At 35.5% G+C, this 23433-nt stretch overlaps 2 protein-coding genes across 6 annotated transcripts; both read right to left on the minus strand.

Moving 5' to 3' along the window:
* Nucleotides 1-2385: 2385 nt before the first annotated feature.
* LOC145732580 (annulin-like) lies at nucleotides 2386-9082 on the minus strand. 3 transcript variants are annotated; one of them, XM_081984931.1, is made up of 12 exons: nucleotides 8975-9082; nucleotides 8738-8885; nucleotides 6901-7146; nucleotides 6602-6848; nucleotides 6352-6549; nucleotides 6088-6302; nucleotides 4529-4781; nucleotides 4380-4473; nucleotides 4120-4325; nucleotides 3704-4063; nucleotides 3456-3649; nucleotides 2386-3403 (listed from the first exon to the last, which is right to left on the minus strand). In XM_081984931.1, exons 2-12 carry the CDS (start codon nucleotides 8853-8855, stop codon nucleotides 3267-3269), a joined length of 2268 nt encoding a protein of 755 aa, XP_081841057.1. In that variant the 5' UTR covers nucleotides 8856-8885; nucleotides 8975-9082; the 3' UTR covers nucleotides 2386-3266. The 3 variants fall into 3 exon arrangements, with proteins under 3 accessions (XP_081841057.1, XP_081841056.1, XP_081841055.1); XM_081984930.1 differs by having other exon boundaries at nucleotides 8954-9021; XM_081984929.1 differs by having other exon boundaries at nucleotides 8738-9011.
* Nucleotides 9083-10585: 1503 nt separating this feature from the next.
* On the minus strand, nucleotides 10586-23081 carry LOC145732627 (hemocyte protein-glutamine gamma-glutamyltransferase-like). 3 transcript variants are annotated; one of them, XM_081985018.1, is made up of 10 exons: nucleotides 22784-23081; nucleotides 13570-13775; nucleotides 13290-13516; nucleotides 12962-13231; nucleotides 12647-12909; nucleotides 12378-12592; nucleotides 12204-12327; nucleotides 11325-11700; nucleotides 11051-11274; nucleotides 10586-10999 (listed from the first exon to the last, which is right to left on the minus strand). In XM_081985018.1, exons 2-10 carry the CDS (start codon nucleotides 13766-13768, stop codon nucleotides 10768-10770), a joined length of 2130 nt encoding a protein of 709 aa, XP_081841144.1. In that variant the 5' UTR covers nucleotides 13769-13775; nucleotides 22784-23081; the 3' UTR covers nucleotides 10586-10767. The 3 variants fall into 3 exon arrangements, with proteins under 3 accessions (XP_081841144.1, XP_081841146.1, XP_081841145.1); XM_081985020.1 differs by lacking the exon at nucleotides 22784-23081 and adding an exon at nucleotides 15327-15407; XM_081985019.1 differs by lacking the exon at nucleotides 22784-23081 and adding an exon at nucleotides 15233-15371.
* Nucleotides 23082-23433: the final 352 nt, after the last annotated feature.

Below are 23433 nucleotides of genomic sequence, written 5' to 3' on the forward strand. Positions count from 1 at the left end.
TTAATTTAATTTTGGGACACTTGGACGGTAAGGCATTGAACTACGACCACTGGAGAGTATTACTAGAACACCCCTTTACAGTTTACAGTTTTTCCAGTCTTTGTGTGGTCATTATTGGTAACTCATCTTAGTTTTATTACGAAAAAATACATTTTATAATGTTAACGGTGATATATTATTTTGTCATAAAACTTGGACGTCTTAAAACATAGTTTTTGCTCGATTTTCTCGATGTATAGTTGGAATCAAACGACATTAACCGGAAAACGCTTCATTGAACTTTTGCCTTTAAACAGTAACCGGTTTTGGCGCCCTTAATCACTTTTCCGACTCAGTTCAAATAGTTTAAGGGAAACCTAACCGGTTAATGATTGATTAGAATAGTGTAATTATTATTTCCATGTCTGACAAGCTTTTATTTTAAATTAATTCGTACTTTATTACGTATTATAACTTTTTTATTTGAACTCTTATAGATTCTATTTAAATGCCACTAGAAAGAGGATTAAAAATACTACAAAATGAGACAAATCTGGCCTCTCTAGCTCTTCACGTTACCAAGATATTGAATTTCAAAAAGTAGTAAAAAAGATTCCTTATACCCCCCATTCTTTCACGTAGTTTCAAGAAATGACAGACAAAATGGCGTCCCAGGCCGCCATTTTGAATTTTCTGTCAAAATATTGAGTTGCACCTCATTCTGAAGGAAATTTAGCGTAGTTTCAAGAAATGACAGACAAAATAGTGTTCCAGGCCGCCATTTTGAATTTTCTGTCAAAATATTGAGTTGTACTTCATTCTGAAGGAAATTTTGGGTAGATTCAAGAAATGACAGACAAAATGGCGTTCCAGGCCGCCGTTTTGAATTTTCTGTCAAAATATTGACTTGCACCTCATTCTGAAGGAAATTTCACGTAACTGGGGGAAATGCAGCAGAAATATCATAGATCATATCGAGAGTACTTTAGCTTTTTTGCCAAAAAGCGGTGACTACTATAACTTTATGAACCACACTGTATACAGGTATTTCTATTGTAAAAGAAAGAAAATGTGTTGAGCCCTAGAAACGGGGTGTCGTTGTCATCGTGGAGAAGCGTCTGCGCCCGTTTACAGTTTTCAGCCCCAGCTGGCGGCGCGTCGACTAATTATCGTTAGACCATCTAAATGCTAATTAATATGGCAATTTTCACGGCGAGCGGTGCCGCGATTGTGCCCTGCGGACTGCATGCTAATCAAGTGCCCTCTTTACGCTCGTTGGCCTGCAGGAAACGCAGTTATCTGCGGAAAAGGCCCCCCGTTTCGGGGTTAGCCCCCGGGGGCGGAAAATATGTTGTCGCCCCTCTCGGTCCTCAGTTTCGGCTCTTTTTTGTTTCGTTTTATGTTTCGGTCGTGCACGCTTTATTTGAATTTTTTCTCTTGTACTAGATTGCCCAAATATACTAATACTGATGCTATCACTTCACGTGATTCTGGAACTTACTGATTTAGCAGACTGACATTTTTAGTAAATAGTACCAAGATTTAAGACAAATAACCATTTCACTGTGTACTTGCTTACACAACTACAGCTTAAGTACTGAACTTTGGCATTTCAACAATTATCTTCCTCTGTTAAGTCTCTCCCCTGGGTTATAATCATATATCATGTTTCAAAAGCGTTTGTAAAAATCCTATAATAATTTATTAATAGTACAAGTAACTAGCTTTTATGCAGAAAAAGATTATTGACTGCTAAATCGATCCAGACATCGATTCTTGACGATAGTAGAGTAGAACATCCTTCCACCACCTACCATCCTTCTATGTACTTCTGTAGTACATTTTAAATGTATTCTTGAGCAGAAAGGAAAAAACACTCCTCAAAGAAATTAGTGACAGTGTTGTTACAGTTATTCACCAATTATAATTGATTGTTGCACTAGTGCAAAAAAGTAAAATTGTTTGCACTAAAAATTATTCAATCCATCGAACCATCGAAAAATCATTCAAAAAAGTGTACTTTTCTACCGATATGCCACAAGATTGGTTTTCATGTTTTCATTTATTTTTAATTTCATGCACTGTTTCGTTTATAGAACAAAATAATTTTTATTTATTTTCTTCCCTTTTCAGTGGGAACCTCTCAAACCCAGCCATGGATCCGCCACTGGGTTTGTTGCTATGGTTTTAGTGGATTTAAATGTACGTAGTGCCATCTATAAACAGATTTTCGTAGCTCCCACTACATTTTACAATCTTTACTGTTTCAACGGTTTTCTATCAATCAATTAATAGTGCAGAGCAGTGTTTACAGATGGCGTTTTTTCTTATTCAACATACGTTTCGCTGTTCATATTTTAGCTTCATCAGGAGAAGACAATAATTTTTCTAACTCATAAACTCCAATTTACCAACTACTCATATATTAAAAAGTGTAATAAATAAGACAGAATAAACAATAATGTTGTAGAAACAAAAAAATAAGTACAAAACGATTTAGTAAAACATGGTAATACTACTCATACATACACTAAAATTAATCAGTCATTTTATTTTGTTAGTGACTAGTAATACTATAGGTAGTACAATGTCTGTATTAAATTTGTGGTGTGTAATAATTATTAGTACAAACATACATAGGTACAATACGTGATGAACATTTATAATAAATAAGCAAAGCTATGTCCAATAAATGTGAGATATAACTGAGGTTCTAAGTCACTTTTCAGACATCTAAAACTAAATACTAGTTTTCCAGTAAATTTTCATTTACTGGAAAAATATGAAATGTCTAATAGTCTTTTAAGATTGCAAGTGCAAAACTTGAAAAGTGACTTGATAGTCAAAGTTTTTTGGTTTCAAGTTACTTTTCATACTTTCCAAGACCAAATACTAGTATTCAAGTCAACTTTCAATCTGTAGCTGCTTGAAAAAATGCTTCAGAAACATGAAAAGTTACTTGCTAGTCTCGTTTCAAGCTTGCAAATCAACTTTTAATGTTGAAAACCTGACAGTCAAGATTTTAAGCTTTCAAGCCACTTTTCAGACTTTCAATGTCAAATGCAAATTTTCAATCTGTAACTGTTTGAAATAAGTCAAAAAATAAGTCAAGTTTTTGAGTTCCAAGTTACTTTTCAGACTTCTTTATCCATTTTAAACGTATAAAACTTCTTGAAATAAGCTTCAGCTAAAAAGACCGTTTAAAAGGATGTACCAGAATTAAAGCCTCACTATAGAAACACTTTGGTGCATAAAACTTAAGTTAATTTTTTGCGACAAACTGGCTTTTATGTCCTGCCATTTTGTTCTTTGCTGGGTTCAACCATAATCATTATAAACCCATCCACATCGTCCATTTCCTTGGAGACAAATTTGGCAGCCAATGCGTACCTTCCTGTTCTTGGTGGAGTAAATTTGAATTCACCTGCAGAAAAGCGTTTCAACATTTTTTAACATTTCTTTTAGGTTACCAATACCTGTAGCTTTTTCTCCGGGTGCTACAGATTTGACTTTAACTTTCAATTTCCCATCAATACCTGGACCTTCTATGGTAAATTCGCCTTTTTTTATTGGTACTGGTAGTGGATTTTCCACTGAAACTTCTCCTGTTATTTCCTGGTTTTCGGTTGGTGTACTTTGCAGAGTTATCTTGATATCAGGTTTCCTGATCCTAAATTCAAAACTTTCACTATTTTGTCCTGGTTAAATATTAAGTAAAACTAACCTGAAATCGTCCTGAGCGTAATACTCAAACTTGCTATCCTCAATAGAAGCCAAACAGGACACATTAAAAGCGCACTGATCAATCACTCTTTTGCCATACTCATCATACCGAACACTCAGTTTGATTTCGTGAGTAGAATCGGGTTTTACGATAACATTAAAATGCTCGTTTTTAACTGCATCTCCAACTTTTCCAGTGTAAGTCACCACATCCACTCGTAAAATAACTGAAATTTTGTACTCTTTCGTTTTGGACCTGTTCCTCATCGAAAGTGCCACGTCGAATGGTTGGCCAATTTTAACATCGTCCAGAAGGTTAAAGTGAAAGTAAATATCGTTGAAATCTTCATTCAGATAATACCTGATATTGCAAAATTTTACATTATTAATAGTTGCTAGAAAAGCAGTAAAACTGACCTGGAAAACAAACTCTCAGATTGTCTAAGGGCTTTCAGCATTGTGGTGCGTTCTTCGGAAGTTTTTTCTGAATATTTATATGTTGGAGTGATTTCTTCACTGTCAAAACTTGCAGGAGCTTTAGTGAGGATTAGTTTTCCTATACCAAAAGTATCTTTCCTCAAAAGTTTAAGAGGTTGTGTAGGTCCATTCCATCTCCAGTAGATCTACTTTCCATCCAATTGTACATTGTAATTTTTGGGGATTTTTAAATTACTTACCTTATCTGCGTTCACTTCTGCAAACAGGAAATTAGTGTCATGAGGTCGTAAGACCTCACCATCCTTTACAGCCCCTACTGAAGCAGGTCCACAGCTGGTACAAAAAAAATCACTTTTATGCAAGTTTGTTTGGTTTGTGTTTGCATTACCGATACATATCTCCACTTAATTCTTGTGGAGTGGCATCAATGGCCTGCCATCCAGAATAATCTCTTCCCAAATCTGGTCTGGTCATCCACACCTCATTCCATACGTGGAAATTCCAAATGGAATCGGAATTTAATTCTTCCATTATATTACCTTTTTCGTCCATAAAATAATCCACGGTAAGGGAGTTTTGAGTGTCGTGGGCTGATGAGTAGTTAGTCACTGTTCTAGCTGGTATTCCCAATGCTCTGCAAACTTTCAATTCCAACAAAATAAAAATTTGTTCAGAATTTATTAATATACCTACACCAAACTTGTTATTTTGAAAATAAGTAAATATTCATTCGGATTTTCTTGACTTAACTTCTTTTTTGTCTTCCAGTACTGGCGCTATAACATGTATGCTGACGACACTCAGTTGTAGAATATACCCTTACAAGACTATTATTGCTCTACTATTTTTCAGTGAGGCTTTTGAGGCTTAATGAATTTGGTAAACATTATGATTGGTGGTGGTGGATTCAATTCAGAAGGTGCGCCAGAAATGTTGGCCTCCTTTTGGATGTAAACGGTCTCTTTGCAGATGATAACTATATACACTCATAGGTACTACCTTTCCAAGGAAACTAAAATTTTAAAGTGCATTTTCTTTGTCATGTCTTCTTTTACTTAGAGTTTGTTAACATAAAACGAATCTAGAAAATCTATGCTTCTGTTATATGTGGTCTTACACAAAAGCAGTGTAGGTACTGGCTCTGTACTCAAAATAATGTTGTTAAATTCAAATGATCTTTATAGAAAATTCTGCTTTGGAGTTCATAATGTCAATTTAACATTTTTGATGGTTTTCTAATAGTTTCTTGACAATTTCTATTTTGACACCCTGTAATTCACTTTTTCTGACTGCTACAAGGTGGTTCAAAGAATGTACCTTTAATCACCATAGCGAGTGTTTACAGTAAAGTCAGAGACAGTATAAATCAAAATTTGACAGTTTCCACTTAAACACCCTGTAACTTGGTTATTTTCACAGTTACAGGGCGATTCAACATATCTTTAGAAACACCTGGAAATCCTCATTTGGCCACCCTAGACAACGTCTGTAGTGCAAATGTCAAATAACTGAGTTTTTTACTATTAAAGACAGAGGTTACTTTTTGATAAATATGAGATTTTTATTTCTGCATTCTCTTTTTACACAACACGTTTTTTACCAAAATTATATAATTTAAAATGAAGATGTTTGAAGTTTGATTTCTAAAATGTGTAAAAACAATATTTTCTTAATGAAATTCTACACTTTTCAAATGTTTACCCAGAAGCAATAAATGATTTATTAGTAATTATTAATATGGTCTTTACAAGCTTTAACTGCAGCATAATAACTATAAAGCTCAAGGCTAATAATTGTTGTTTTTGTTATTTGGATAACGTAACTGGAATTTTCAAGTAGGACGTTGCATTAATGAATTATTAAAAACAATTAGACATAAATGGGAGGTAGTGAATTTTGATGACACTTTTAGTACTGGTAAAATGACTTAGATTTATTAATACTTACTGGTAGTTAATACCCCGGAAAACACCCAACACTGTCCATATTTGACAGGTTTCTTTTTCTTGTAATACTGTTGCAGAATTTCCCTACTGCCCAACCATTTGGTTGGGGCAGTACCACCACTGTGATCATTCGACCAGTTTCCCATAACTGCACCATCATCATCTGAAGAGTTTACTGCTGCAGCTAAAGCTCTCGTGATTTTTACTGGGTCTGATCTAAAAAATGGCACAATCAATTTAGCATTAAAATTACTTTGGATATTACCTGTAATTGCTTTTAACTTTCCCCACCACATGCACTAAATACAACGAACAATCCAGTACATCCATGTCAAATTGATCGTATTTCCAAATTACTGGTTTAATCCGGTTATACGTGCCTCTGTATATGATTCCCACGTCATTCATTACGCTTTCTTCTCGCCACTCATCAGATTTCATGTAAACTTGATCGTGTTTATTCCTGAAATTTTTAAATAACTTTTTCCCTATATTATAGAATAAAAGACACTAACCAAGGATTAAAGAGTAAGTAAATTTTTGTCTCCCAACTGTAACTGTATGCACCATCGTTGATAATTTTAGTATCAACGTCCAATCTCCATCTGGCTACTATAGCATCAGATGGTGTGATCACATTCACTGTCATTGTATTACCATCAGTTGAATGAAGAACCACATTCCATGGAAGATACCTGTCAGGTTTTTTTAGTAGTGGCACCGCTACCATTGTTCCAGTACCATGAGATGGTTTTTCTTCATCTGGAAATTGGTATTTGATTTGATACTGGTATTGCCTGCTTCCATCACTTACCATCCACAACAAATATAAAGGATATTCCATCTTTTTCTTCGTCGTAAGGTCTACTGAATGTGAGAATCAGTTTGAAAAACTGGCCTCGACGTACTACAAGCTGCGGATAAAATTCCTTTCTCATCAAATCATATTTGGAAGTTCTGTGGTGCAGTCCATTCTCTTCTATGCAAGGATCGATACTTCTGACGATCAGAATGTGAGGTTCGTTGATTTTTTCTTCAAAAGGCACTCCATCAAATGTGTCTATATCAATTAGTTAATTAATGCTAAAATTACTAAAATTTGCTAAAATTACTGCTAAACAAATCATCAAAATTGGACGGATATCCTTAACACATCAAATTTTCCAGTTTTATCACTGTTTAAAATATTTCAATTGTATCCAAAAATAGACTGTTCTTACTGAGGTCATTTACAATAACAATCAAGATCAAGGAATTTGATGACGAATTTCAGGCTTGAAATAGTTTTCTGCTAAACAATATAATTTTCTGGTTAAACGTCTGTCGTAAGGTGGTTCCTAAAATTTCTGTGATGCAAGTATTTACCAAACTGGTTACTAATTTGCAGAATGTCATTGAATTTTTTTTAGGTGACTCTGCAATGGTAATGAAATGACCACACATAGTAGGATTACACGTTTTTAACCTTGCAATTTCATTATGTTGTAACAAATGGGCGACAATCTGCTTAAGGTAAACAGAAGTTTATTTTCTGTTTAACGAAAAATATCAGCTGACTGACATAAATACCAAATTAATAGTTGAACTGGAATTTGTTAGTCACACAATTACCGAATTGCTTATACTAATAAAATTTGATGCTATAATAATGTTAAATTCGCAATAGCAAATAGTGCACTATTTCAAACGAGACAGTCTGTATATTATTCGATTCTGCTTGTCGTATGATATAATCGAAATATCTCGATTATGGCAAAATGATCTATCATTCGATTATTATGATTGAGCCATCTAATAATCAAAACAATTCTATTTATTAATGGTTCAGAAGCTGTATTCATTCACTGAATATTAAAAAGATTGAATATGATGATTCGACGATTACGACAGTCAAAAATTGGTACCATATTATTGTCTTTTTGAATTCAAATGTTTAAATATAAATTACAGACTTTTCTAGATAGAAGACATTTTCCGGGTCACATGACTCTTGTTGATGTCAATTTAAACTGTTGCCAGCTGCGAATTTAAATTGTCACGATCACGTGACGTGGTTTTACAGTTTTTCCAACTCTAAAAGAGTTTATGATTGGAAATAAGCTATTAAAGTCTGTTACTGCTTTAAAAAAGTTTAAATTTTAGTTTCCAGAACAATTTACTGTAATATATTAATTAGAACAAACACGTGATTTCAATGCTACAAATAGAAAAACTACTTGCATTTTCTAGTAAGAATAACACGTGTTCTATTTTACATTATTATTGAAAAATCAGAAACTTTCTAGTTCTATTTTTGAGCTGTCGATATCAATTTACACCAAAAATTTATAAGAAATTGGCATTTTGCCATACATCGTTACTTTGTTCTGGCTTATTAAATTTATTACACTCATAAAATATATAATTGGTAAAGGAAAAAAATCTATTTTGATGAACACTTTACTTTATTTCAATTTGAACTTAATTATGGAACTTGGACGAAAAAATGGTCAATAAACCAAATAAACAGTTTGGGAAAAGCCTAATCACAGCTTATATTAACTGAGTTAAAAAAAAGAAGATAGTTTTCCAGTAAAAAAATTAGAATTTTGATTAAACATTTACATTTTAAGTTTTATTATATTAATCTAAAACTCTAAATCTAAACTTACCTGTGGTAGATGTAGGTTTGGGTAAAGATTGTAAAATAATATTTTCATTTTTGGGTGACCAACTAGTCCTAAACCAGCCAAAACTACGAGGACAGCAATTGAATTTAGCACCTCGCATTTTGAACCACCAAATCCAAGTTTTAAGTAACTAATTAACAAAAAAATGTTATTAAACACCCGTAAAGTCGCGGCTAACTAATAATTTTAGTATCGAACCTATATTGATGAGATGCTGACCTTTTGCGTAACAACAGCGTCGGAGTAATGTTAGAAACAAGATGTAACAACCCACGGATTTCTTAACATGCATTTGTAAACGCCACTGGTAGTGGGAGACCAGAGGCGCGAATTTAATGATTCACTTTTATTTTCATTCTGTTTTGTTTACGATTTTTTTTAAATAAATATTGTGCCACTATGTAAAGTGTTACTTGAACTTAGATACCACAAGATCATTTCAATAAGTGAAACAAGACAATTTCGTAGGTAACCAGGACAATATTTTACTTGATGGTACTTAGTTAATAACCAAAAAAATTGTGTACGACACTCAGAATTGGGCAGAATTTTGCTATTAGGCCAAAAGATCCTGAAATAAAAACAATTTATAAGAACTAAACATTTGAATGAATTTTCTATAGAAAATAATAAAAAAAGTTGTAATGTTGCAAAATTTTACGGAAACGTTACTATTTCCGATCAATTACTCAGAAAACAAAAGCGACCTGGTTATTAGCGCAGTTTCTTAATTGGAGTGCTTGAAATGTCATTTCCTTTCTTAAAACGGATTTCTGCACTTCGATCAACTTACAAACCAGTAAATGCAGCGTGATACATCCTATATAAATTACCAAAGACCTTTAAAACGTGAACTTTAAAGTAGTTTAAATATTTTCTGTTTTATCCACTTAATTCAATCTCGTCAAAAATGTATAATAACACAGATATTAAGAAAACAATTTTAAAGTGTAGTACTATACAGAAAATCAAAGTAAAATGATAATGACATCACAAATTTTGAGAGTATATGTGTATATTCTGGTTGTTTAGAAGAGTTTCAGATGATCTGATGGCATCTCTGTCAATATTATCCACATAGAACAAACATATTTATAAGAATCATATTTCAGCCATACACTCTTATGCACATTCATGAAACCTTCAATATAACATTTAGAATATCTGTCATTTGCTTTGTATTGTTAGTAAAAAGATATTTGACAGGCCACGTTTCTTAACATTGTGCACCTAAAGAAACTGTATCATTATTAGTCAATAGATAACACTTTTCGCCAGAAAAAGTTTTTTTCAACTCCCACACATTGTAATTTTATATGTTGATACAATATGTACCTAATCTGCATATTCCACTCTTCGGCAGTATCCCATGGAATATACCAAACCTTCCCATATATGCCAGACTATCTTAAATATGAATATGTTCTTTGTGCTTTGTAGGCGACATTCCTAAATTAATTCCAGAGCCATCTGATAATACTAAAACAAGTTCTTGGAAGATTTGAAAGGTTTTAGCATAGCGAAGGTGATTCTAATAACATCTGCCAATATTCCAAGATTCCTGGTTAGTTCAAAGTGTTTAAGCGGTTTTTGGCAAATTTTAAAATCATTTTAGAGACTTCTAGCAATACTAAAAGAAGAAACTTTATCTGGGATATTGGCTGAAGTATTTCAAGAAGCATCTGGATTGCAACCTGGTTTTTATTAAAAAATTGTTTTTTTTTTTGAAAATTGTACCGTCATCTTAATTTAGTTTGCATTTATGCTTAAAAAGCAGTGTCGTCTGCAAAACACTAACCAATTTCAGCTGAATAAAATAACCACATACACTGCTCTGATTGCATAGTTTTATTTGTTCTAAGCTAAAACGTCATATTAGTACGAAAATAAAATACTTGACACCTAAACCTAAACAAAAATGCAATATTTATAATGAATATAAAATTAAATTATAGCTGCAACACTCGGTTAATAAAATATCTACTAATCTGAGGTAGAACTTAAATACAAGTTTATGGTTCAATTTTAACAACTTTACTAGCACTTAGATGTTTAATTTCTTGACTGTTAAAACACACAACTAGCTTCCTTTCTCCAACTTTCTTCGCTGTGAAAGTGTGGCTAAATTCCACTTCTTCTTCCGGCTCAACATCGCGATGTTTACTGGTTTGGGGCTTTTGGAGTCCTGGTCCTTCAATGGTAAATGAACAATTGGTCATTGGAATTTGTAGCGGGTTCTTAAAACTGGAACAACCATTGTTAATCATATTTGCGCTTGGTGTAAGTGGTTTTTACCTGAATTTCACTTCACACGGTTCATTAACATGACACTCATCAGACATGACTACGTTGAGTGTAGGTAATATCATAGAAAAGTCATCTTCTTCGCTCCATGTTTGTTTAGTTTCTTCCACTGTAGCTATGGCGTAAATTTTTATAAGTCCATGATCCACTAGTTTATCCAAATATTCTTCAGGGGTGACTCGCATTTGTAAAGTGTCTTCTTTTCCTGCTTCAATCTAGACAAAAACACACTAGCAAAATATTAAGAGAAAACTACAGAAAATACCTTGAAGGTTCCTTGGGATTTCTTGATATCCCCGGCAGCAGCTCCAGTGTACAGCACAGCTCCAGCATTTAAAACCGCCAATATCGTACGTTCTTCCGAAGACTTGTTAATGATCTTCACCACCACATCGAAACTTTCTCCAATCGGAACGGTGTCAATATCGATAAGGTCGAAAAATACGTCACTTTCTTCACCGGAATCTTTTACTTCGTAGAACTCCTGAGCCCCTGGAATACCTCGTACCGCATTATAAACGGCCAATCTTTCTGCCGCAGTGTTTTCTGGATTTTTGTACAGAGTGGTCACATCCCATATATCTGAGTCACCATCAGGATCGTTTACGTCAACTCGTTTGGTTACGATTTTTCTTCCAACACTGTAAGTTACATATTGTTTTGTTGAAGATATTCTTCATCGTGTATACAGTTTCATCAATTCCTTTGTTGCAAGTAGTTTTCAATAAAATTTACTAAAATTCAGAATTCTTGACTAACGGTTGTAGGAGTTGTAAGAATATATTTTGTAGCAAGTTTTGGTATCAAATTAGAAAAGTTACCAAACGCATTTTTCCAAGCAAGTCTGCATGTGCAGCATTGGAAAAATCTGCAGCACAGTGGGTAGTTACAACCACTTCTGAGACTTACGAACTTACCATAAAGAAGATTGACCAGTAAATCAGTTTATTCACTACTGACTCATAGCCTTGAGGCTTAAATGGCTACTCTAAACCGCAAAACAAACAATCACTTAAATTTTATTAAAAAGTATTCAATTATTTTTATGGAGTGTTTAATTTGCGGTCTAATGCAGGCAAGTAACTTAATAATCTGATGATGCCTTACAGCAAATCGCGAACATTGATTGAAAGTTCTTACTTACTGGTATTTATTAATTGATAAACGGCTAAAACCCCAATCCGACTCTTCATCTTCTTTAAAGTGCACAATATCAGCATTGACTTCAGAAAACACAAATGGAGTATCGTAAAGAAAACCCACTTGACCTGCAACCACACATACATTAGATAAGTTTCAGAAAATCCTTGAAACCAACCTTTTTTCACTGCAGCAACTGAAGCTGGTCCACACCGGAACACTTTATCGCTAGTTTCTTGTGGAGTGGCATCGATAATTTGCCATCCTCCATAACCTGGAGGAAGATCCGGCCTGCTCATCCAGACATCGTTCCACACATGGAAATTCCAGCAGGAATCTCTGCAGTCAATGAGATCGCTCTCCTCAATTTTGTTGCCGAACAAGTCAAAGTACCTGAAAAAAGTCAGTTTTTATGAAAAGTTTCAGTTAATTGAGTCTTAATTTTACTTGTCCACAGTCATGGATCTGTTGGTATCATGAGCAGAAACGTAATTTGTGGTTGATCTGCATGGTATACCCAGTGCTCTGCATACGGTTACAGTGGCTCCAGAAAATACCCAACATTGCCCGTACTTGACTGGGCTACCTCCAGAACGTAAATATTGATCCATTATACCTGAAGAACCGGTCCAAGCAAATGGGGAAGTACCATCTTCGTAGTGTCCATCCCATCTTCCTTCCAAAAGACCGTCATCATCAACAGAGTTTATCTATAATTAGATTTTTTAATTGGTTGTTTTCCCATTTTACCCAGTGTCATACCAAAGCTGAAATAGCTCTAGCTACGTATACAGGGCTTCGCCTTTCTTCATGAGGTAAACCAGATTTTTCCATAAGAAGCATGGCAGCAGGTAAAACGATGTCATCAAACTGCCCGAAAATCCAAGGTTTTCCTGTAGGGTTCTTGAAAGTCCCACACCAAATTTTTCCACTTTCGTTCAGTATGTACTCGTTCAATTCCTCCTCATTTTCCATATACACCCCATCTTGAGGGCACCAAGGATTAAATATTACATAAATATCGTCAGGGATCTGAAATTTTCATTCTATATTCACTGGTTTTAGGTCGTAGGAGTAACTATAAGTTCACCTCATAATCAAAACGCTGTTCCTTTTGCCCAGCTATATTGGTTTGTAGGGAACACTTCCAAATTCCAATAGGAGCATGAACAGAAACATGCACTTGAACTGTTATTATACTCCCTTCAATTTTACTCAAACATATTGACCATCTGCTGGGGTCGTTTAGAAGCCTTTTATGCTTAGGCCGGATTGGTAAGATGACTCTTGTTCCCTTAACTACGTTAGGTTTAGGCCCTAAATACAGAAAAAAGTTACAAAGCTGCTTATGCAATAGCAAAACAAATTACCAATGGCGAATCTCACTCTAACAACATCCTGATTGGGATTGTAGTCTCTATCAAAGCGAATAGCAAAATAGAAAGAGCAACCACGACGTAAAACTGGAAAAGGTGATTCCGAGTCCACAAGATCGTACATATCGGTGTGGTTCTCTTTTCCATTATCTTTGCAGTAGAATTCGGTTCCTGTGGGTATTATCGGTTCCATTGTTGGTCTGTAACAAGAAAAAGTCATGCAAAATGAAAAACTTTATCATCTAAGAAGATTCCTAAAATTTGGGAATGCCATTTCTACTCTAACTCTTGTAGTATTTTAAGCAAATATGTATTAAGATAGTACCACTGTTTTAAAACTCAATCCTTTGTGGCTGTGTGATCACAGGTCTCCACCAAAAAATAAATAACAGATTAGAGTAGAAGATTGGGTGGTCACAATAACAAATGTATCATCCGCATGGTAAATAGTGTCAATTTTCTTGTTTGAAGCTTATTTCTTGAACAATTACTTAAACTCATTAGCTCTCAATCCATGTTGCTGTTGTGACAGAATATTATTTTCTTCTAGAAATGGTATCTTATGTAAATTCCTCACATAGTCTCTCAGATTCCTGTTTTATGGTACCGGTACCATCATGATAATTTTTAGTTTTGGCATAATAATACAAAAAACTTTTTTTAAAGCTAAGTTTGATCTTTGATCTACTTTGAGCATCATCATCGAACTAAAGCTCACCATAAATAGAATGTTTATAGCTTTTGTATAGGTCAATTCACATATTGAAGCTTTCGTATTTTATAATTATGATATGCCAGAATCTCTGTAGAAATTTATTAAATTTGAAAAACAAACAGAACTGGACCAACCAGGTTTGGATATACACAAATTTGATCACCGTTTTTCAAGTATATTTTATAGGTTTATGAGTTGATTTGTCCGGTTGACCCTTATTCTAAAAATGTTTTAAAAATCCAAAAACAAACAAACAAAACAGAAATAATAACATTTTAAGTGGACACTTTTCACTAAGAAAGAAAACTTAAAAACCTGAAAACAATATGGAGAATTTTGGTGAAATGTGGTAATATTTTTAAAACGCTTTTGAGGAAATTTTTATTATTTAAGGGTTGGCAACACTGTTATAAACAAATATGTATTAAAAAAAATCACGCTGTCTAAAAGTAGTGTTTAAACTGAAATTAGAGTAAGTAAACTGATCATTATGGTTCATATTGGTTTGAAACAAACAGTTTACTCAATGGGATTTACTGTAAGCATTAAAAAGGATAGCAAGCAGAAATAGGCCATAAGGACGATTAACTATTTTTTAATAGAAAATACTTTAAAATCTCAGTTTATTGACAAATAGATATCTAATTACCCATAAAAATTACGCACTTATTAAACAGGTATAAAATTACGACCAGCAATATAATGTTTGCATTGTTTTTGCGGCCACCGTTTTGCAAACAATTAATTACGTATTAAAATAATAGATTTGCCTTAAAGCTCATCAGGAATCAAAACAGATTAATCGCTTTAATTATATTCAGATTAATGTTGTTCACACATTTAAAATCCTGTTTTCCCTGGTGTGAAACTGCACAATACTGGAAAATTTCATAAATGTTGTTAAACATGCAGCACAGCTAGTAACAATAAAATTGTACTTACTTATTCTGTAGGTGCTCTTCAAAATGATTAAATTAGTAATGCACATTTCTATTTTAGTAAATGATTTTTTTTTTAATGATAAAATCGGACTTACACAATGTTCCAGATATAACTTGTGCATACACTGATCACATTTACTAATAAACAATGATTTGTCTGTTATTTTGGCAGCCACGCCAACTTTCTAAAAGTTACAGATATAACTTTTAGGATATTATTCTACACTTAAAAAGTTAAAAATAAATTTACTTACTTAATTTAATTTACAACTATATCTGAACTCACTTTAAGTTGAGGTATTAAACTAGGGAAAATAAAGAGAAAAACAGCGTAAATATATTCTATAAAATTGCAGAAAAAAAATGTATTCTAATAAATTTAGTTTAATTAGACAGGTTTAATTACCCTGAAAAACTATGCAAATTGTTGTTTAGTGAACTGGTAATTGCAGTATTTTGTTAAAATAATAAACAAAAAAAACACCATAAGTTCTGTACGGTTTATACACTAAAACCTGACGTTATTATGTAACCAAAATTTAAGTTGTTTTACATAATTAGTTTTTAAATTTTAGTATTATTAATGATAATAGCCTATAATTTCTTTGAAGAGTATAACAAAAAAACTGAAGGTCATTTTTTGACTTGCTGTAGAAGATTACCTGAATATTTTGGCGGGTTATCACGTCGCCAGCCTTAAAAGGATTTATAGCTTTTTAATTATTATTTACGAGATGTTTTTCTATTGCAAAATTAATGTTTATTTGGATTATACTACGTCGCGTCTGTATTCCTAATTTGTTCCTAAAATCCTGTTTATGCTGGAAATGTTTATTAACCACACCCGTAATTTGAAATATGTGAGTTGAATAACAAAATTCTTAACTGCATTCCTGTCATGTACACCAAAAGGTAATGAGACGCTTATTTAATATGGTATTTATTTATAATTACCCACAGTCGGTTATTCTAAAAGGAGAAAAAACTTGATTTACATTAGGAAATGTAGATTTCATAACGAACGTTTTAAGTGATTCTTAAATTGTAACAACCCATCAGTATATGAACTGAACGTTCCCCCCTTTGACAGTTGACAAATGAGAGACTATGTCATGCGTCAACCAAAAATAATAAGCAAGTCATGAAACTGTTGTTTTACATATATATAAGTTTTGTTCTTTTACCACCCTAAAAACAGGCTGCTATTGCACCAATTAGCAAATAAAGTTCCGTTCTAAGGTGAAACCTGTGTACTTCTTTCGGTGTATGAATCCACAACAAACTGATGCAAAATCTAGCATTACAATTGGCGCCCAAGTGTCGGCATCGAAAGTGAGGTTATCCAGTGAATTTGTGAACTTTATTAGTGGAATTCTGACTTTAATGAACCTTCTCTGAACTAAATACGTTGAGTCGTAAGTGCATCCACGTCGGAACACTTCGTATCACCAATTTTCGCACCGTGTTCGGGTCATTTTGCAATTTTGGTCGCAATCACTCAACTAGTTCTTTTGGCTTTTACAAGTACGTATTGTAAATCGCCCCGTATGTGTGTTACATATCGGATCTTTTCATTAAATTCTGTGCCTCCAGCCAGTGTTTTACCATCGTTTTCAACGCAGTAAGTTGACCTTTTAGTTAGCAACTTTGCTTCAAGCTTGTGATAACTAGAACTAGCACCATTGACTCCCAAAGAAGTCCTTATTTTCTACGTTCTAAAGAACTTGTAGCAGCTGTACAATCAAGTAATTCTGACAATATGAGTGTTACATTGTCAGATGACCAATTTGAAGCCCTTTTATCTCGACTGTCAATACCACCAAATACAACAGTAGTATCCTCGACTAGTGGAAATTTTTCAAAATGTAATAGCAGATTTGATGGATCTAAGGATTCAGATGTAAATGCTTTTATAGATGCTATTGAGGTTTATAAGGATTGCACCAACATCTCAGAAGAGAATGCACTTAGAGGTTTACCAATGCTTCTAGATGGATTTGCAGCAACCTGGTTCCAGGGTGTTAAGTCAAGTTTAACAGATTGGAATAGAGCATTGGCGCTATTAAGAACCACTTTTGGCCCAACAAAGCCACCCTATCGGGTCTATAGAGACCTTTTTGCTCAAGAACAAGATGGCAAAACAAAGTGTGATGTCTACATTTGTAAAGCACGTGCCATTCTTGCCCAGTTACCCACGGGTACTTTGACTGAAGCCACGCAGATTGACATGATTTATGGTTTACTACACAGGCGCGTAAGGGAGAAAGTGCCACGTGACAAGGTAGCCTCATTCGAAGAACTTTTAACTCAAGCAAGACTAGCAGAGGAAACTTTTGACATAACTGTAAGTCGATATGAAGATAACCACACTTCTGCAGCAAAAGAAAAACCTGTACGTTGTGCATATTGCAAGAATCCAGGTCACCTTAAAGAAGAGTGCAGAAAACTTAAACATTACCAAGACAGACGCAGTGAGACGTCCAGTACACAGCTCCAGCAGACAACCACTAAGTTAACCACCCCAAAGACGGCAACTACAGCAAGTGCACCACCATATAATAACTCTACCATTGTTTGCTATGGATGTGGCACCCCAGGCTTTATAAGAAGCAACTGCCCTAAATGTTCAGTGGACAGCAATCGAAATGGTGTCTCAAAAGAGTCTGTTGCCTCAGCAGAGTTTCTATGCAGCTCGTTCACGAAAGATAACTGCTCACGGCCATTAGTACCAATCGCTATACTAAAACATGCTGGTTATGCATACTTAGATACAGGCGCTACGACCAATATAGCTGGAAGTAAGCTTACTCAAATCCTGATTGAAGAACACGTTCCCTATCTTGAAGCCAACGACCTAGATATGGTTCTCGCCGATGGAGCCAAAAGAAAAGTCCAGGCCCTCATTTTTAATGTTCCAGTGACCCTGTATGGCAGGACGGCCCATGTACAGCTTTTGTCGATACCTGACCATATCAATAGTCGCACGTTACTAGGAGCTGACTTTATTCGAACTATGAAGCTTGTTTTAGACCTGAATAACAATGTCTTCCATTTCTCCGACTGTAGTGACGTCGCTTACCAATTTACAACAGAAGGTGATGTTGCCCACGTTGTTGTAAACACTGTTGACCTTTCCAATGCGTTGCGCAGCGATGAAGCCTTGAAACTTCGACCTGAAGAAAGACAGCAACTTGATCATCTACTACAAGAATTTTCCACTCTTTTTAAGCCTAGTAATGAACCTACACCATTCGCAGAGCATAGGATTGTACTTCAAGACGATACCCCTATAGCTGTACCGCCATATCGCATATCAATTGAAAAGAAGCAACAACTGCGCAAAGAACTGGACATACTACTCGAAAATGGCACCATAGAAGAGTGCGAGTCCCCATACGCCGCGCCAGTCGTACTAGTACCAAAGAAAGATGGAGGAATTCGACTGACTGTAGATTACAGGAGACTGAACGCAATCACTAGAGCCGATCGATATCCACTTCCCCGTATTGATGATCTCCTGCATGATGCAAAGAAAACAAAGTATATGACTACGCTAGATCTTAAGAGTGGTTACCACCAAATTAGTGTCAGACCCTCGGACCGAGACAAAACTGGATTTGTAACACCATTTGGGACTTTCAGGTATACTAGGATGCCATTTGGTCTTGTGACGGCCCCCTCTACGTTCCAAAGATTAATGGATCGTTTCAAATCAGGACTGACTGATGTAGCTCTCTTAGTCTACCTTGACGATTTAATTGTTTTATCGTCTAGTTTTTCAGAGCATCTCAGTGACCTACGACAAGTATTCGCAAGACTCAACTTATTCAAATTGAAATTGAACCGAGCTAAATGTCATTTATGCCTTGAGTCAGTCAAGTACCTTGGACATATTTTATCACCAGAAGGTATTCACCCTGATAATGCGAAGGTAGCCGCCATAATGGACATGCCGGCACCCACGAACGTGAAGCAGTTGCTCAGTTTCCTACAAACCTGCTCATGGTTTCGACGCTTCATTGAAGGGTTTGCGCAAGTTGCCAAACCCCTTACCTCGTTGACCAAGAAGAATGCTAAATGGGAATGGAAAACACCGCAAGTCAAGGCCTTTGAAAAGCTTAAGTTACTGCTAAGCAGTGCTCCAATACTCCGACAAGCTGATCCACGCCTTCCTTACACACTTAGGACCGATGCTAGTAGTTATGCATTGGGGGCATGTTTACTCCAGGGGGAGGGTGAAGATGAGCGCCCCGTTGAATACGCTTCTAGACTCCTTACCCCAGCTGAGCAGAACTACAGCACTACCGAGCGCGAAGCTCTAGCTGTGGTATGGTCCGTCCAGAAATTCCGAGGTTACATTGAGAACTCAACTGTCAATGTTCAAAGTGATCACCAACCATTAAAATGGTTGCTCTCCTTGAAAACCCCAACCGGACGCCTAGCCCGATGGGCACTGAGCTTACAAGCTCAAGATTTACGGATTGACTACATCAGCGGCAAGAAAAATGTCATTGCCGATACCTTATCAAGACCGCCTCGAGAAGTGGCAGAAGCAACCACCAATTTAGTTAGTGTAGAACTACCCACTATGTCTGCCAAAGATATAAGGGAACAACAAATGGCTGACCCTGACACTAGGAAAATTATTGTCGGATTAGAAGACACCCCTAATGGAATCGACTTTAAGAAATGGGCAGACCGAGGCTACCTAATGTCAAATGGTGTCCTATACCGGTATAACCCCGACATAGACGAAGAGGAGCCCCAATTAGTAATAGCTGCCTCTGGAATTCCCGAAGTGTTGCACGAGTATCATGACACACCCACTGCAGGTCATTATGGAATAGAAAGAACCTATCAGCGGATAGCCCGAAGATTCTATTGGCCTGGAATGAGAAAAGCCATAACCGAACATGTTGGCCGATGCATTGAGTGTCAACGCTTCAAGGCCACTAATTTGAAACCTGCAGGTTTACTTCAAACTCCTATTCAATCACAGAGATTTGAAGTGATCGCAATCGACTTGTTTGGTCCTCTTCCAGAGACGCCAACAGGACAACGATGGATTTTTATTATTGAGGACACTACGAGTAGATGGACCGAGATCTTCCCTTTAAAGACCGCGACAGCTGAAGCATGTGCCCGTTGCTTAATCGACGAAATCGTACTACGATATGGTGTTCCCCGTAAGGTCATAAGCGATAATGGAGTGCAGTTTGTGACGGCTGTTATGCAACAAGTCGCACACGTATTAGGATTCAAGCAGTGCCTAACACCGGTTTATCATCCCGAATCAAACCCGGTCGAGCGCAAAAACAGAGATATGAAGTCCCAACTAGCCATACTGACGTCTACTGACCACACTGTCTGGGACGAGAAAATACCAACAATCCGATTTGCTATGAACACAGCGAAGTGTGAATCGACAGGATATAGCCCCGCTTATCTCACCTTTGGTCGAGAGCTACGCTCACCCGATGATGTCCACCGTGACTTACGAGCAATCATACAAAATGACAATTTCGTGCCACAAGTCACCCCCTACCTCTTGACTATGCAAACCGCTCTCCAAGAAGCCCGAGAGTCACATGAAAAGAACCAGGATCGACGAACTAACCTGAAGAATGAAGGCAGACGAGACAGTGCTTTCAATGTTGGTGAAAAGGTTTTGATAGACAGTCATATTTTATCAAACGCTAGTAAGCAGTTTACCTCAAAGTTTGCTCCGAGACGAGATGGTCCTTACCGTATCCACAAGATAGTGTCTCCTACCACTTATATCGTGACACCCATGGATCAACCAGACCAACCTGTTGGAAAATACCATGTCTCTGCATTGACACGATACAAGGAACCGACGAGTGAAGGAATAGTCCCAATGCTGCCAATAAGAAAGAGAGGACGCCCTCCAGGTCGTGACAAGCAACAAGCCGAGACTGAAGCCCGAACTGTGACAGAATCCATGAACCCGAACGAAGACCCAATAGGTGAAACTGGTGATGAAGTTCCCGTATCACCACGATCCGAAGATGATACCAACCAGACACCGCCATCAACCGAAGGACGAGCCCAACGCAAGCCAGTGAAGAAGAAGTGCTTGTGTTGTGCCTAAAATTTAGTGTAGTGTTGTCCCAGTTGCGAGGACGCTTTACGTGGGCCAAAGGGGGAGACTGTAACAACCCATCAGTATATGAACTGAACGTTCCCCCCTTTGACAGTTGACAAATGAGAGACTATGTCATGCGTCAACCAAAAATAATAAGCAAGTCATGAAACTGTTGTTTTACATATATATAAGTTTTGTTCTTTTACCACCCTAAAAACAGGCTGCTATTGCACCAATTAGCAAATAAAGTTCCGTTCTAAGGTGAAACCTGTGTACTTCTTTCGGTGTATGAATCCACAACAAACTGATGCAAAATCTAGCATTACAAAATTAAAATTTATAAGAGACAAGACTACTTTAAAGAGATCTTAAGTAACAAACAATTGCAAAACGTCTGAAAATATACAAAATAGCTTCTCCAGTGATGTTTAAACACACAAGTGATCTATTTCAGCTTTACAAAATGAAAATACTTACAGTATGTATATGAATTAACTTTGAAACACAAGAACTAGATCTGATGGTTTGTAGAAAAGCTACCAAATGACTGTTCACTCTTCTTTTGGGCAGAAATCGTGTATGAGTAAGACACAAAATGAGTGTGTCTGCATTATTCAATTCTTCTTACTCACACCCTTTACGGAATATAGAAACCTTCAAATGGGTCATTTATCATCATTAATTATAAATAAATATGGTTGGGCGATCTAAGTAATATTCTATTAGGCATTGTATTTAACAGTGAAATAAAATGAACGTAATAGACAATGCCAAAGAGCTAATTTTTGGTTCACCCTGTAGATGTTTGGTAAGTTTTGTTTTAAAATTGAATTTATACAACTAAAAGTTTATTTATTGTCCATGACGACGTAGATAGTTCCCTATAAAAGATTTGTGATAAACCTGTAGTAATAGTGCCCTTATTCCTCTTTCATATGTTGTTGTTTTAAAATCATCATTTTCTTCTTTTAATTCTCTTTTCTCCAATGTCTTTTGTAATTTTCAATTCAGTTATTACTTTCAAGTACATAATTGAAAAAAATTCAATTATACGCTTCAAAAACAATAATTGTAATTGATTTTTTAATTACTAAACAAAAGTAGGTAATATGGTGTTCTGGCCAGAACTACTTGTTTTAACTAAAAACTTTATTTTTGTTCTTATTTTTATTATATTTGTATCAATTAAATGAGACCTGTGAATCTCTGATTTTACCTTCTGTATTTTCTTTTCCTTGAAAAAGTTCAGCAAAAGTTTAAAGAAAAATTTGTAGGTACTCTATCAAAACTTTGAAAAGACATTTTGTCCTTAGACTTTAAATGTCTACTTACAGTACTTCAATCCACTGTAACTCGGCCATATGACAAAATTCGAGGAAATGTTAAGGGATCAAAATTGTAGGAAATTTAACTTTCTACGGAAACCTGTGTAGTACAAGGACTTACCTTTCGATTAACCTGATAAACTTTGATGATAAACTGGCGCCTTAGTGCGTATCAATGATGACACAATCACAACACTATACGCGTTCAACCGGATTAATAAACACAAACATATACTGGCGATCATTTTATATAGCCCCCCGTACAGTCTCTGGGTTTTTCGTATGACCAAATTGAAGATCTTGGAATTTAAGTCCAGTAATTCATAAATTGTCGTTCTAGTTTCTAGTCAGATAAGAAGTGTCTGGTTTTTAACACTAAAAGTACTGTTCTACTAAATTAAGTACTTATTCTTCCTAATCATTAATTTAGACAAACACGATACAATGCTAAAGTGGAATTAGCATTATCTAACCAGTTTTGTTGTTTGGTTGTATGTAAATCAATATGTTATTTGAACTTTTGACGGTCAAAGGAAAAACAATTAAATCGCATTTTTAGTAATTTGGTGTGGCATTGAAGGACAAAAACTAAAATTTGCCTTAATCTGTTTTTGATAGTAAAAACCAGTTTTAAGACCTTTGTGATCTAAATATACTTATGGGGTGATTTATTCACAGTGTAAAAAAACCAAAAATTTTTCAAAATCTCAGATTAACTCAAATGCTCATTATACATAGATTTTCATCATTAATTTAGGGACATTTTGCTGT

The sequence above is a fragment of the Ips typographus genome, linkage group LG8 (assembly GCF_016097725.1).
Source record: "Ips typographus isolate SLU linkage group LG8, UJ_Ityp_2.0, whole genome shotgun sequence".
Taxonomy (NCBI): domain Eukaryota; kingdom Metazoa; phylum Arthropoda; class Insecta; order Coleoptera; family Curculionidae; genus Ips; species Ips typographus.

Excerpts from the sequence above, each read along its gene's own strand:
- LOC145732580 (XM_081984931.1), bottom strand. The coding sequence starts at position 8,855 with ATGCGAGGTGCTAAATTCAATTGCTGTCCTCGTAGTTTTGGCTGGTTT. Across the intron at positions 4,326-4,379 it reads CAGAAGTGAACGCAGATAAG|ATCTACTGGAGATGGAATGG; the intron begins GTAAGTAATTTA and ends GATGGAAAGTAG. Across the intron at positions 3,650-3,703 it reads TACGCTCAGGACGATTTCAG|GATCAGGAAACCTGATATCA; the intron begins GTTAGTTTTACT and ends TTTTGAATTTAG.
- LOC145732627 (XM_081985018.1), bottom strand. The coding sequence starts at position 13,768 with ATGGAACCGATAATACCCACAGGAACCGAATTCTACTGCAAAGATAAT. Across the intron at positions 12,910-12,961 it reads CTAGAGCTATTTCAGCTTTG|ATAAACTCTGTTGATGATGA; the intron begins GTATGACACTGG and ends ATCTAATTATAG. Across the intron at positions 12,328-12,377 it reads AGTTGCTGCAGTGAAAAAAG|GTCAAGTGGGTTTTCTTTAC; the intron begins GTTGGTTTCAAG and ends GTGTGGTTGCAG.